This window comes from Simochromis diagramma, unplaced genomic scaffold, assembly GCF_900408965.1.
Source record: "Simochromis diagramma unplaced genomic scaffold, fSimDia1.1 OVJJ01000387.1, whole genome shotgun sequence".
Lineage (NCBI taxonomy): Eukaryota > Metazoa > Chordata > Actinopteri > Cichliformes > Cichlidae > Simochromis > Simochromis diagramma.
Genome location: NW_024387152.1, coordinates 2,227,111 through 2,243,346, shown reverse-complemented (window position 1 = coordinate 2,243,346; position 16,236 = coordinate 2,227,111). Strand labels below are relative to the sequence as shown.

At 42.2% G+C, this 16,236-nt stretch overlaps 1 protein-coding gene across 6 annotated transcripts in view; it reads left to right on the top strand.

Annotated features, from left to right (window-relative positions):
• The first annotated feature begins 139 nt into the window (after positions 1-139).
• Positions 140-16,236, top strand: part of fmnl3 (formin-like 3) — a 32,514-nt gene continuing 16,417 nt past the window's right edge. For 5 of the 6 annotated variants that reach the window (XM_040047523.1, XM_040047524.1, XM_040047525.1 and 2 more), the window contains exons 1-4: positions 140-773; positions 14,701-14,784; positions 14,908-14,988; positions 15,359-15,435. In XM_040047523.1, the coding sequence (XP_039903457.1) occupies positions 660-773; positions 14,701-14,784; positions 14,908-14,988; positions 15,359-15,435 (356 nt within the window). In that variant the 5' untranslated portion in view covers positions 140-659. The remainder of the gene's footprint in view (positions 774-14,700; positions 14,785-14,907; positions 14,989-15,358; positions 15,436-16,236) is intronic. The other variant, XM_040047526.1, reaches the window with a different exon arrangement.

Genomic DNA, 16,236 nt, shown 5'->3' with positions numbered 1-16,236 from the left:
CGATAAAGTGCTGACAATTGGCTTTTCCGTCCAGCTGTATGCAGGCTCACTGCTTACAGATGTGAGGGGCGGGAGGGAGGGAGACAGATTGCAATGACTGACATGCAGTCAGACCAACAGGAGGCATGCCACCCCCAATGCGGGCAGGACTCTAGAAGAAAACCCTGAGCTCTGAGTGGAGGCAACAGCAAAGACCTTAATCAGGATCACACAACAATAATGAATGGAAACACGTCGGAGCCAAGAAAGTTGAGCAGCACCTAAAAGTAACTGTCGGTCGGGTTTTGAAAGTTATCTGTCACTGGGGAAAATTCGCTGTAAGTAATGGATTGGCCAGGCAAGACAGAGGCTACTTTCTGGAAGATGAAGCAGCTGCACTCTTACTTTTAAAAAAGAGACTAGAGTCAAACACTGTCAACTTAAACGCGTGATTAGGGGTAAATGGCATTTAGGGACTACTGCAGTGTCAGCTTTTTTCTTCTTCTTTTTTCTTCAATAATCTGTTTTTGGAGAGAAGTGGATTATTCGGATTAAATCGCGGATGAGACTCTCGGAATACTTTGGAGATTTCTTTCTTTTTGCTTCTTTTACTTGGATTATTCTTGTCGCCGTAAGAAGCTGAGGCAAGTTTCAAGTCGACGGCAGGATAAGGCATTAAAATGGGTAATATAGAGAGTGTGGACGGCCAGTCGGAGATGAAGCAGCACATCATGCCTCTGAAGGTGCCCATGCCTGACCCCACCGAGCTGGAGGAGAAATTTGCCATTGTTTTGGTAAGTTAACGGGCTAATAACCGCACTTTTGCCACGGTGCGGTCGAATAATCGAGTAGTAGCTGTCTGTGTTTTGCTTTTAAACTTGTTGAGCTTTTAAACTTGTCGGTGGTGGGTTTATTTTCACTTAAAGCACTGGATCACAGTTATAAACAACCCATATAGTGGACTGTCTTGTTCTTTCTATATATGAAAAAAAGTTTATTTCTTGCTCTTTTTTGTTTATTTGTTATTTATTGTTTATTTGTTTATTTATTTGGACTATTATGGACCATTATGAGCTGCTGATGTATTAAATGAACCGACCTGTGCCGTTCCGTCCCGCCCCTCATTCTCTCCCCACTCCTGCGGTTCTTTTGTCTCTCCAAAAGTCAGACAACTCAGCGTTTGGCTGAAGTGGCACATACTGAGCGCGGCATGGCGAGAGTGGTGGAGGTGGTGGTGTTTGTAGGGGGAGAGGTAAACGGGATTTTTCCCCCTCTCCTCTACAGGATGGAGGACATTTTCCTGCATATCCTTGACGGAGAACATCACAGCATTCTGCGTCTGCGTTTATTTAGTTTAGCCCCTCTCGCTGCAGGCGACTCATCTAAAAAACAACATTTTCTGAATTCCCCCAAAACTCCCACACCCGAAGTATCCTCCCCTCCCCTTTCCTACCTCCCTACACCCTCCACATCAGGCCCGAGTTTAGGCGTTTAGACGCTTTGTAATAGCGAGCGCACCGTCGACACCCACCTCCCTGTCGATCAGCGGAGTCGAACAAGGATGACAGGGTGTCATTTATGCGTCAGAGGGGGCATTTCAGCGTTCAGCACATCACAAAGCGGGACTTTACGGCTACTTTCTCTTTCAAGCACGATCGCGTGTCTAGATTCCTTCATTATTCATGCGCTGAAGCGAAGAGGAGATGCTGTAATGAAAATTTGGGTTTTGTTTGGGGTTTTTTTCCACTTAGGTGGGCGGAATGTAATCAGCCACCAGCTCGACTTTGACTATACAGTTTTAATTTGGGGATTCCACAAAAAGTCTCGTATTGTTCTGATGAAAAAATAAGAAAACGTATGTTTCCATCCGTCCATCTTTTTTTTAAATTCAATTTTCTTTTTATGTAAAGCCTCTTACTCTTAAAAGTTTTCCAAATTGTCAGAGAATCCAACTTAATCTCTTTCACGGCATTTACTTAACGTTTTAATTCAGTTTAACAAACTCAAAGAGTAGTGGCAACAAGTTGTGGTTTTATCAGGGTTAATGTGCAAAACTTGGTCTGAAACTTTCGTTTCCTGCACGCATCTTGTGAGATTGCTGTTCAACCATGTCAGACTTAAACATTGTCGTGCTTGAGTGGTGACAGCCCTCTCATCTTAACAAGGAAGCCAGTAAGCGCGTGCCAGGAAACTTTGAGTTTAGATGGGACAGCCCGGGTGTGCTGGTCGCAAATCATGTCAACATGGAGTCCTTATAGTATGATATAATATTGAGGCCGTGATGAGGGTTCAAATGAAGATTTTACTTCAGTCCACTTTTGTCATAGTAACACAGTAAAAGTCTCGAGCCATCTCTAATTTTTGTATATTTTGCTTCCAAGTAACGTGACGTTGTTGCCATTTTTAAAGCGGTCTTGAACAATATTTCTCCAGGTTGGTTCATTGGTTGAATCTATAAAAAATGCCAAACATAACAGTTTCACAGGCATAAAACAGTAATTTTTGCATCATTAAGGTGATCCCAAAAGAGCTAAAAGCTGAAAACATTCACCATAATGTGCAACGTGATCTTAGAAAAATTAAGAAAACAGGTGGAAAAGTTGCAGGCCTAAAAACTCTCTGAAACATGTGGAAGTCACGTGTTTGAGTCGTGACCTGAGAGATGCACCTGGGCTTTCAGCTCAGCCAAATTGCAAAAGAAGTGGACTGAAAATCAGCTGCAACAGGTCTTATACAGCGGGTGTCTACAGCCACTGTTAACACACTGGAGAGTTCTGTCATGGAATAAAAACAAAAAGCAGCCAACAACTAAAGAAGAGCTTTGAAACAACCAGGAAGACGCCTGGATAAATATTCATGAAGACAACTTACCAATATTGACTTTCAAACTCTTTAGAATTGCACAAAATCTTTTGCCTTATACTGCATTCTCATTTATGTCCGTTTCCTATGTTCCTAGCCATTTATAAAGTAAGGGGTGGCTCAAGACTTCTGCACAGCACTGTATCTGAGACAACATTTGACGGGAACTTTGGTACTGGAACGATCACCAGGACATGTTTCCTTCCTAACTGTTTTAGTCACAGTGTATTACTCACAGGACTTCTTTAAACTGCTTGTTTGAATACTTCTTCCACCTCCGCCTGGCTCCTTGCCTATCATACTGACACATAACAGCATTCAGCTGAAATCTGAGTAATCCAAGATCTAAAATTGAGACTTTTTTCTGTTTCTATTTATTTTCCTTGTCAAACAGTAGCATCCTAATTTCCCATGGGTGCTTATTTTGTGCTCCTCACTCCACATTTTCAACATTACCACACCCAGCTCTGACTTTCAGCTGTCTAAGGCCCTAATTACAGCATCAAGCACCGAAGATGTGAGTGGATCCTCGCAGCATCACTCAGACGGTCTCTTTCTTGGACCTTCCATGTTTCTGGAATGAAGCCATTATTTGCTTGCCAGAGCAATCAGCAGCCACGGAGCGAAGCTCTCGTATGAGGAGACTAACGCAGCAAGAAGCCATTCAGCCCCTGATTTTGAATGCTGTGCTATATCTCAGCTATTACGACAATTACACACTGTGCTATGCTACAAGCTCTACTACGACAGCCCACGGCATGTCCCTTTGATGCAGATAACTTCTTTATGAAGTGAGTGGCTGTAAAAAAAAAAAAAAAATGTCAGAATAAAAAGAACTTCACTCGTCTTTCACATATAAAAACACTTTTTGGGTATTTTTTTTTATCAACACATCCTGCCTAGGAAAAGTCTAGCTGTTTGAAAGTACTGCAGCACAAATCGGTCCCTGTTATTATGTTCAGCCGTGCAGAGCAGATGATTTCTATGCATGGAGCAGTAGACTCAACATTTCAGTTGTGTTTTCGAGTGGGAAAAGTTTTCAACCTCTCCAGCCTCCACCTCACTCTGGCCCATAATAGCTCCACATTTCCTTTACTTTGTGGGAAAGTGCAACGTTCTTCTATATATTCAAGTCCTTATCAGACAGTGCTTTTCTCTCGGCCCTGCTAGCTGTTTGTTGTGAGATAGCGCTACATCAAAGGCTCCTGATTTTGCAGTTAGAGCTCTTCTGGAAGGCAACCTCATGGCTTGGCTGTCTGGGGCTGGATCCCGAGGTGCACTTCCCATAGTATCATACCGCATGTGCCAAGCATCTGAGACACTTCACATCACTCTTTCTAAACTGAGCTGATTTCTTTCTTCAGTATTTGTTTGCAGAGACATAACTGGCTTCGCTTCAGCTTCAGCGCTCCATAAATGGATATTTTGAAATGGGTAATTTCCCCTCCTCTGGACCACTGTGTTTTCTATGCTTCATGATGGCATGCTGGTGCAAATGGTTGGGACTGCCCAACTCTCTCTCAGACAGAGCTCACAGACATCCCACTGGAATGACAGCAGCCCATAATGATGTCATGGGCTCAGCAGCCTTTGCGAGCGTAGTAATATGCGTGGGCTAATGACTTTAACAGAATTTCTCTACTGTAGATTGTTGAAGGCGGTGGAGGAGGGGCGAGACCCCTGGGTTGGCTTCGACTAGTTCATGCCGTCTGCTAATAAAATGCCTGGGTCAGGTTTAACCGGCTGCATGTGTTAAAAGCATCTTCTCATTCCATCTCCTCTCTTTTGTCCAGCATCTTCAGAAACAGTTTCAGCCCAGTTTTGTGCGGCTGGAAACAGCTGCCTGGTATTTTCTTCCTGTATTTTACAGGGGAAATTGCATTGTAGCCAGTGGTAGTTGTGGTTGGTTTGCCTTACAATGAGAACTGTGTTCCCTCCATGCTGCTACTGGTGCATAACGTTGCCATTAAGTTAAGCTTGCGATACAGATCTTTGTAGACCCCACAGACAGACAAGTGTAAATACATCAAAGCCATATTTGTAAAATTATATCTTGGTCATTGGTAGAATTCTTTTAATAGTTTTGGTTCCTTTTACCCCCTCTTTGTCCTTGGTAACTCTCACTTATCCTTGGTTTTGTGCAATTCCAGATGGATATGGAGCCTCTCATTCACTCACCCAGTCAGTGTTTCCTACCTTCCCGTTCCCCGAACTCACTCTCAGTGTGGCTTTGCCCTGCACAGTAACTTTCTCCATATGACTCTGTCTTTATAAAAATAATGTGAGATGAGTGAGTGGCATTTCAAAGCCTGGGATCTTTTAAGGTTCCAGGTTTGTGCACCAATCCACTGCTGGATTCCTGTGGCCTGGTCTAGGCTGAGGCCACAGGAGACCTCAAAAGGAGGAAAATTCCCTTTGAACTGGCGGCCTGCCACTGTTCTTGGTTATAATGGCTTTACCAACATCTTTAAACGCCGCACACATCTTTAAGAGCTGTTACAGGAGCAGTGTGGGATTATTTTCACTTCTTGATTGCGCTGGAAACCGCCCTAAACCATTCATCTTGCTCCGCTCAGCTCCCTGTGTCTATTAAACGCTGACATCAAGTTGCGTCATGCGTGGATGTGCTGTTGCAGTTTTTCTTTCGTCTTTTGATTGCTCATGAAAGAGGTTTTGAGATTAAGCAGCAGCAAATGTTGGGAAAACTAAAGAGAAGGTTAGATCTGTGTCATTTGTCAGATGTAGTGAAATGCTGACAATGTAACTCCAGTGCCATGTCTTACATCACTGTTTCTTGATGGGGAAGATCTAAGGGAAGCCGTAGTGTCTGCTGGATTCCACTTAAGAGGAACTAATAGATTCAAGCTGATTGATGTGTTTATCGGACATAAAACCTAAATCATTTTAATGTGTTTGATGATAATTTGAGTTTTTTTATTTGCCTGATATCCCAATTCCACATTGCTTCTTTTCTCAGAAGGAAAAGCTGCATTAATTATATACATCTGGCTCAGCCACCCACCACTCTGTCTCAGAAAGAAAGGGATTATGGGAATTGAGTACACACTAATAACTTAGTCCTAGTGCAGCCAAGCAGGTGGGGTGGGGGGATCAGCACAAGGCTATCCACCTGGCTCTCTGCACCCTGAGGCTACAGTTCTCCAGTCTGGTTCTTTACTGCTTCACTTATTCTCTCCTTGTAGTTATTTTGGAAAGCAAGGGTTAAGTTACAGCTGGGTGATATAATATGTACATATAGCTCAGATCAGATTTTTTAAGAAAAAGTTGGCATTTTGGTCACTTGGCTCAATGCTTGCTTAGAGCTATATGTGAATACTGACCCCACAGATAAGGGTTGTTAGCATAAATACCATAAAAAGGATCAAGTCTAAGAGGCTACTTTGTTTTAAAGCATGTACAGTACTGTGAAAAAGGCTGTTAACTAGCTTACGTAATTAGAAAAAAAGGTCTGGCTCCCTGGAAACAAAATATACAGACATGAGGGGTGGCTCAAGACTTTTGCACAGTACTGTAAGTCTCTATAAAGTCAAAAGGCTTTGAGGTTTTCTTATTAATGTGTTACACCAATAAAAATGAAGTGTTGTGGTGACAGAACCACGTTAGCTATTTGGTTACGTCAAGCTAACCCTCGGCTCGCTTTAGCTTCACATTTAGCTAACTTACTGATAGTTCAAATAAGCTTATTGCCCCAAAATACTATACTATTCTGTACAAGTAGTTTACTTATTAATTTTTTATTTAAATGTTTTGGGGGGGGTTGCATGTGCCGCTAACGCAGCTGCAGCAGGGCTGTAGGTTGAAGAAGTGGTTTCCTTTTCAGTACAGTGGGAACCCTGACCTTGCAGCTATACTTTTTTTTAAACAGATGCTAAGAAGTACAGCTTGATGCTGTCTCTGGTATAGACCTGCCTTAGTAACATGATGAATAATGTCTCATGCTCATCTTCAGTGTCATTTAGTAATCTTCCTTAATGTGCTCATTTCTTACGATCACAGTTCTGTTTTTATGTTACGTCTGAACTTAATGAAGTCATATTGAGAAACAATGGGAAACTTTCTTAATAGTTACGGTTATTGATGGGAGTCTTGATTTTGTATTGGTTTTGCTTCTGCTTTATTTTATTTGCACCACTTCTTCTTAAAACATAACCTTCCCTTTGAGGAAGCAATTCCTCCAAGTATTGGTCTGATTCAGAAAACTTTGAAATGTTTCTCCATAGCTCAGGCTCAGATTTGGGCTGGGCATTGTGTTTAAAGGCCACACTGGCATGAGTTATTGAAGCCTTCATGCACCTGCATTCCTGGCATTCACTGTGTATATCCCCTGTTGGCTGGTGTGCTCACGGCTCTTGCATGAACTCACAGGGATGAACTAACAGGATATTTTCTCCACAGCAATAATCTCCTGCTTCCGATTAATGGCTAATTGCTGTATTTTTTTTGTGTCTTCTTACATCACTCATATCTTTGTGGTCGCATTTCCTAGATACAGTAAATAAACTGTACAATATCGGTGCTGCTGCAGTCATTTTACATCACTGTTATTTTGGAACACAACAACTTCCTGGAGACCTGTAAACAAGTTTGCGTTGCACATGAGGTCATATTTGAACCGTTTGGAACATCTGTCTTTAAGATGACCTTGAGCTCAGGACATTTTTGCTGTTATCTCAGGCTCTGACTGTGAATCAGCCTTCAAAGAAGTCTGTGATGATAAAGGCCTCTCATTTCAACCCAGCTATCACTGCTGTCGATCACCGCTGCACCACTGCTTAAATAATCAGGTTAACAAAGGGGTTCTGGGAGGTAGCTCCGGGTTTATGAACTGGAAATGGCATTTCTCCAATTTCCTGTTATTTTGTTGAGTGTTGTGAAAAGCAGATTGGAGGGAAAGTTATATCTCTCAGCAGACTGAGCCAGAGGTCAATGACGAAGAAGGGAGGGTTTGGAGAGCGTTCGGGCTAAAGATGGGAAGGCCGGTGACTAGAATGAGGACAGATAAGTGCGAAAGAGGCTGAAAATATTACACCACAGCTGCAAACTGTTGCCTTTAAGTCTTGATCTAATGGGGATTTAACACACTGCTTTTCAGCCAGTGAATCTGTCTGCTCTTATGTGCCTTATGTGTGTAGAAATAGAGAAATCAAGAATCAATCTGATAATAATTGAATTGTTTTTTGTCATTTATCAAATTGAAATGGCGTCTACTTCTATTTCCAGCCTAACACATAAATGAGAATCAGCTGCTTTTCTCGGTTTTGTGGCGTTATAGATGAATGGGTTTTGAGATTAGGCTTTAATCTTGTCGAACTAGTTATACATAAAGGGGAATTAAGAAGAGAAGTTTCTAATTGTATTGATTAAGTGTTGGAAAATCGAAAGCAGTTGCAGGTGATGTCCGTATTTGTGTCTTCACTTAAAATACACGCTCTAGGTTTTGCATAGTGAGAATGTGGTTTGCCTGTCGAGACCGTGTTTCCACATAAACGAGGTGCTTTGCCCTACCTGTTACATTAATGTTTTAATAAGAAGCTTGTGACTGTGCCTGCTCATATTTACTTTGTAAACACAAACCACCATCATGAGCGGCGAGCAGGGAGGGGCACTGACCCCAAGAACTTTTGCTGCCCTGCCTTCAAGAAAATGCATCTCCCCCTCTCCACTCTTTGTCCCTCCTCTTTTCAGTCTGTGTTTGGTAGAACTGGTAGCAGCTGGTTTGTTGGCCCCTCTGTCTTTCAGGATCTTTGTGCAGGACCTACGCATTGTTGCGCTTGCCCGGTTTGGGTTACCTTGCAAAAAGAGCGACAGGTGATCAGATATCTCGTAGACAAAGGAGGGCAGTGTTTTCTCACACTCTGCTCCTCTTCCTGTCAAATCAGTTAAGCTTTACCTGCATACGTAAATACATTGTTTGAGTGAATATGCAATAGAAGACAAATGTTCGTTTTACATGTAGACCAAGACCGACCGATATATTGGATGAGTACCGGCCAATCAGAAATATCGGCATTTGTGATATGTTCTGCTGAAAGATGCTGAAACCATCCATCCATCCATTCGCTTCCGCTTATCCTTTTCAGGGTCGCGGGGGGCGCTGGAGCCTATCCCAGCTGTCATAGGGCGAGAGGCAGGGATGCTGAAACCAAAAGGTTACTTTTTAAAAAAAAAATTTTTTTTGCAGAATACAATGCAGAAAAAATACTTAATTTAAATTTAAGAGTGTTTCAGCAGCGCTAATCTGACTCCAGCTTATGTAGACGAGTAAGCTGACAGTGGTGCAGTCAAGCGGGATCTTCACATTAAGTCGCAAAGTAGTTTTTAAACAGATTGCTGGAAAGTAATTAAACGATTTCCCTTCATGATCTCTTTTCAATAGAACATATAATTTTTTTAAACCCATTATATTGATAGTGGAATTGTTTTTACTTCCCCAAATATTGCTACTAGCTCCAAACATTACATACTGGTCAGGCTCCAATTACACAGCTACACAACAAATTTAAAAATACTCAGGGCAGTTTTTGATTTCCTGAAGAGTTGAGGAAGTGTCTGCAGCCCAGTGACGACAACAGCTGAGCCACTCATCCTGTCTCCTCTTATTGTGCTTCCCTACCAAGAAAAAGGGAGGACTTCAACAATAGCCCAGGCAGCGACATTCATTAATAAAAAGCTACAGGCTGTGTCACAAACAGCCAGTCTGATTTATGCTTGTTTTTACCACATGTCTTATAAACAATTCTGGCTTGTAGAACTCTATTTCATGTGTATGACAAGTATAATATGTTAGGCAATTATCCATTTGGTTCTGTATGTTCGCGTTCACTTTGGATGTAGTCAGGTTTTTTTAAACCTCTGAAGGAGACATTTATCTTGAACTGTGTCCAGCATATTCTGGTACAGTAGGATTCCGAGTATCACTTTAAATCTAAGCTATGCATTTAATAAGCTTAAGGGAAACACTCTTGTGCCAGGTTCTTTATTCATTGTGCTTTCTTTGCCCCCTTGCTGGATGTAACAGTCAGTAGTTTGCCTGTTACCACCCTCCTCACACAGCACCTTTTAATAATGAGGACCAGGTCTTATCTTACCCTTATTGGCTGTTTCATTATCTTCCTTGTGTTACTGGATTATTGAAGGATGTCTCTTGTTCATATACAGCTGTGTTGCTTGGGAGCAAGAGTTTGCACAGAGAAAACGGAAGAATAAGACAACAAGAATGCACATATGAAGTAAAGTGCATGATTTAATGATCGATGGCTTCATGAACAGTAAGAGTAAGTAGCTGATTAGTTTTAGTAGAATCTGTTGAAGGTCATTGACTGGTCGTTGTGAAACAACTGTTATGCAGAGACATATTTTTAAAAAGTCCTTGCTTTGTCCTGCAATAGGGTCAGTGTGTCGTCGGCCCTGATTATGGTAGCAATTGAGTTAAGCCACAGATCCCGTTTTCCTGGACCCCACCCTGATGACCAGACAGACAGGTTGGGGGGAACGAGGGCCGTCTGGGCCTCCATGTTTGAACTACGACAGTGAGCTCCTTAGCCACCCACTCATTTTCCTGTGAGATGATGATAACTGTCTGCTCTGTGTAAACCTATCAAAGCAGATAAAAGACACAGACTCTGCATTTCCATCCCACCGACAGACCACAAAAGAAAGAATCACACTGAATGTATCTTCTTAGTAAGTCACTTATTTCAGTTAAAAAAGTATAAAGCGCCAAATCACAACAACAGTCATCTCAGGGTGTTTTACACCATAAGATAAAGACCCTACAGTACAGACAGAAAGGTAAAACTGTCTTTTAACAGGGAGAAACCTCCAGCAGAACCACAGTCAGGGAGGTGCAACCATCTGCCACGACTGGCTGGGGGGTGAAGGGAAAGAGAAGAGACAGAAGAGAAGCGAAAAGAAAAAAAAGACCATAGGGAGACAGGACAAAACACAGACTAAGGGAAAGAGATGACAAAAATTTAATGACATGCTGCCATGATATATAAACATGTGGGGAGTGGAGAAGAAGTGTTCAGTCCATCACATCAAGTCTTGCAGCAGTCTGAACCTATAGCAGTGTAACTAAAGGATGGTTCAGGGCCACCTGGTCCAGCCTTAACTATAACCTTTATTAAAAATGAGGAAATTTTTGGGGCTAATCTCAAAACTAGAGAGGGTGTCTGTCTCCTGAATCCTGAAGAGCTGTTCCACGGGACCGAGGCCTGATAGCTGAAGGCTTGGCCTCCCATTCTACTTTTAGAAACTCTAGGAACCACAAGTAAGCCTGAGAGCTGGCAGTCTTGCTCTCAAACTGCAGGGTTGCTAATTTAAATCCATATTATCAGACAACTCAAAAAAAAAAAAAAAAGAGCAGTTTATCCTGCACCATGTTTTTAGCACCAGTGACTTACAGAGTAAATGTCTGTTGCGTACCTGGGAACAGCTTATGAGCAGCATGTTGTCCTCTGCAAGAACAAACAAGTTGAGGAAATTCCACAAGCAGAGCTCTCCAATTAAAAATCTTTTAGTTTTGTGCACACTGGTGTGACGCGCTATCCCAACTGAAAGTGTGAGAGAAACTGAGAAAAGCCGTGGAGGAAACATCTTGTCGTGCTTTCAGACTGGTATCTCTGGGGACTTCTGGTGGGACTTGCAGGTCAATAACGTAACATCGGGCCGATTGTAAATCATTTGGATTAGGAAGCTGCCCAGCGTAGGGCAGGACGGAGTTGCCCTGGTGACTCTAATTTCTCAAAGGTCCATGGGCTCTTCACAACATCCCCTCACTTGTGGGGGTCTGTGTGCGACTTGAGCGCTCTGCTTAGGACTTCCTGGACTCTCCTTAACCAGAAACATGACCCCATGAACTACTTTAACTGTTGACGCTTTGAAACCTCTGTCATCCTTTGTTAATGACGGAAATGCCTGTTTCAGAATTTATCCCCTCACGGCTGACCTCTGCTCTGCACCATCGAGTTTTCCGTCTTCATTTGTTCACTTTACAGTCATGTACACTAAAGAAAACCAAAAGAAATGTTTTAAAGACAGAACTTTTGCACATCTATGTTATGGTGTCTGCATTTCACTTTTGTTTTTACCATTTAACTGATTTAACCTCAGTAAATTAACAGTTTAATGCACTGAGATCAAAATGGCTGTGTTTGCAATCTCCACCCTTTGCTCACATTTGGGACCTAACGATTTGTCAGATAGCAGTGACAATAGAACTAGTTCATCTGGTTGTGAAGTGCATCGGTGTTGTGTTCAGCTGGATTTTGCTTTACACAGCACCAGAGGGCATACACTGACCCTGCCCACCAGCCATTGTTAGCGGTTTTCTGTGAGAGGAAAAAAGTTGGCTCAAATGTCAAAGGATGGGAATGGCACAGCACCGAATCAAAACAAAGCTCCACACTGAATCCTTTGTCATGCCAGTCTCAGGTCAAACAAGAAAGGCCATGCTGGAGGAGAGAATATGTGGGCAACGAGCGCCAAAACATTTTTGGCATAGCTGTAGTATTTTCCCTTTAAAACATTCCAGTGATTTCGAAATTATAAAAGGCTCCTGCCCCCTCTCCTTTAGCTTCTTTTAGCTTCTTCTAAACACAGGAAGCGAGCGATAATATCACTGTGGGAGAAAGTGAAATGAAATTAGCTAAATTGGGTTACTTGGCTCAAATTACCCAAATCTGGTCAGAAAGGAAACTTTCCCTCCGCCTTTTGCCCCTCTGTCGCTCACACCACTATTTATTTATAGTACCCGAGGCTTCAGGTGACAGTTGAACATCAGTAAACAGCAGTATGTGATGTGTCCTCATTGCTCAGAATAGCTTTTCGGTGAGTTGAGGGATTCTGGTCATTAATTTGTCTTTAGCGAAATATACTTTCTTTTTTTTTTTTAGCTATAATCAATTATGTTCCTATTTTTATTTTTTCATTACTAAAAGGAGTATCTGTGCATACATCTGGTCTGCATGTTTTCCAGTAATTCAGAATTAAATTAGTACAAAAAGGAGACCCTGCTCTGCCTGCCTCTCTCCTCTACTTTCATGTGCACTGACTGAGAAACCAAAGGCGGCTTTGGGGCCGGGGTACAACCCGAAGCGTGTGACCATAGAAAAGTCGTAACTATTTCGCTTAACTCTTTACCTTACCATCACAGAAGAGTGTACGATAAAGGAAATTAGGGCTGCTGCTTATGATTGTGTTCGTCAGTTATTCATTTGATAGCTATCCTGTCAATCATATGTGTTTATTTGTCTAAGAAAATCACAAAAACGTTCCAAAATAAGAAGCTAATGTTTGTCATCTCTACGATTATCAAAATAAATTTCAATCCATCCTCTGACCAGCAAATATAAATTAAAAATTAAAAATTATTGATCTGTTTTTTAGAGTTCATGTCAAATCACTGGAAAAACCCAAAAAGTTCAGACAAACCATTTATTGAAGACACATGGAAGATCTATGACCTTCCTAAAGATGGTCTTGTAGGTAAATCTTGTCCCAGGAGAGGCAAAGGAGGAGAGAGCAGCTTGGGGGTCAGACATGAGAGAAGTTTACTACTATAAACTACTACTACAAACAGGAAACATTCCTCTTGTAATTCTGAACATCTGGTACCCATGTTACTTCTTTTTTCTCTCCAGCGTGGGTATTTTGGGTTAGTCAAAATAAGCCATATGTGAAATCTTCACACTGCTTTCCACTCTGGTGATAGCCTGTTATAGCTCTGCCCTGCATTTTCTTAGTTTACCTTGTTTATAGCTATTCTTGGGCATCCACTGCCAGCTCAAAGTTGTTTCGCTTATTTTTGAATGTGTGCTGCAATCTGTGATCACAAAGCTGTGAACATGTATAGAAATTATTAGCTCTTTATGGTCCTGGCAGGACCATATTTGCCTCCATATTTGGCGCTTGCAAGGACAAAATGATTCATGACGCTGTGATGGAGTGAGCAATGATTTGGAAAAGTCATTTTAATATATTATATATAAGATATTTCCACCACTTCTGGTGACTGAGTTGCTACCATAGAAACAAGTATGTGTTGTTTTCCACACTGGAACATGCCAGCGTGAACATCACATCTGGCCTGGTGGGATGGGTTAAAAAGGCAAGCTGTTGCATTTTAGACAGCAGTCTGAGTTATAGCTGCAGGTTAAAAGTCAAGCTGACGGGCCATTTGTGGCTGAGCTTTGGGATACTGTTGACACTGTTGGAAATGAGGGGTCTGAGTGCAAAAACAATCGCACATTTCTTCAAAGAGAATCAGTGAGGCAGTCGGTTTCAGTGACTAGTTTGCTCCTTATTGTTGCACTTCCTCCTATCTAAGATTTCCATGTCAACCTCTGTTTGTAAGCATTTGTGTCATTGGAGGAAGTAATTAGTCAAACACTAGTGTCATTCAGCTTGCGTTATTTTTTTAAAGCGGTCATGAGGACATGAGATCCTAAATTTGTGCTTAGTTTCTAAATACAGATTACATAATATGGGGTTTAAATTGAGCCCAGAAAAACGGCTGCATCAGGTCATCTCGTGTGGCATTCAAGTGTTGCTGGTTTACATAACAAGTCTGATGACAGGTCCGGTAATAGGCCGGTACCCTGATAGCAGCATGTTGTGTTATGAAGAAATGTGCTGCCTGAACAATACTGAGACCAAAGAGTGAGAAGGAGATGCACGTCGTCTCCTTCAACAGGATGCCAAATGTCAACACAGGAAGTGAGGTCACGGTATAAGTCTTGAAAACGTTGTCATCAGTTTGCTGATGGCGCCAGAGACTCATAAAGACACTATGAATGAAACGAATGCTTACATTATTTGTTTTTTTCTGTTTCCCAGAACTCTATGAACCTGCCTCCAGACAAAGCCCGGCTCCTCAGACAGTATGACAATGAGAAGAAGTGGGACCTGATCTGCGACCAGGTGAATTTGTGAACTTTGTATCATTAATTAGTAAACCTGCTGTAAGACTACACACACCTGTCCACATTTTGGTGTGGCTGACTGCAGCAACTTACATCACGCCGCTCTTTTGTGTATCTTCAGGAGAGGTTTCAGGTGAAGAATCCTCCTCACACCTACATCCAGAAGCTTCGCGGGTACTTAGATCCTGGAGTAACACGAAAGGTGGGACCGTACAAAAATCATAAAGTAGAACCCGGCTGATTGATGCGTGTCAAAGTCTACTTACAGGTTACACACACAACTTCTGTGACAGCTCTGATGCACCTTCTCCTTATCTCTGCTTGAGGCATTATCAGCTGTTACCAGCTTAAAGTATCAGAAGTTCATTGGTCAGGTTGCAGGGTGTTTGACTTCTCTGGTTCTCCTTTATTCATCCTCTATTTTACAGTTCAGCCTGAAGATGAGGGCAACACTAAACCTGCTGAGTAGGATTATTGTTGTTTTTGAGGAACTGAAAAGTTCTCATGAAAACTGCCTAGAAAGTACAGCTTCAATGTAACCTGTAATAACCAGCATTCGTCGTGTCTTACAGAAGTTTCGCAGGCGTGTGCAGGAATCTACAAAAGTCCTGAGGGAACTGGAGATTTCACTGAGGACAAATCACATTGGGTAATCATGTCTTATCTTCTATTTTTCTGGTGAATTATGCAGGTCTATTCATCTAAAGCTCAAGGAAACCACATTATTGTTTTGCCCGGTAAAGAATATTCTATTGTGTGTCCCTGCTGCTGCTGCTGCTGCTGCTGCTGCTGCTGCAGGGACCCAGAGCTTTTTCTGGTGCCCAGATTCCCCCCTCCTATTGTTCCAACTGCCAAGCTCTGCAGCTCCACTTCATAGAGCTGGTGCTCATAATGCCCAGATGGTAGCCATTGTGTGGCCTTGTCCACTCCCCCATAGAAGGCAGCAGGAAGCTTTGTTGTATGCCAGAGGGACAGGAAGCCCGGCTGACCATTGCTGCACCCAGTGAAAAGCACAAGAACAAACACAAGGATACATGTATGTTTACAGAAGTCTCGCATAGTAAAGCAAACCACATTTTTGCATTGCAGAATCAAAAGCAGTACATTTTCCTCCTCATCCATCACACACGTGGATGCTATTTTATCGATTCGTAGCCTTCAGTGTCGCAGACAAGATCTTCGTAATCCGTAGTCATGGAGGTGCTGCAGTGACTTGCCACTTAATCCTTGAACCAAAGTAAAACACGCCTTCATTTTTTATGGACTTCATTGAGCCACGTGAATAACTCTTATACAATTTGCCTTCATCAATAAAGGACTTTTTCTTTTTCAATGCAGTTTCCAGAAAGGCTCACAGGCAAAGGAAAAGGAGCTCTATTTTCAGAAGACTTTTGTGGGTGGGATTAAGTGTAACAGATGCCGGTTTATTGTGTGTCTGAATCCTCAGCCC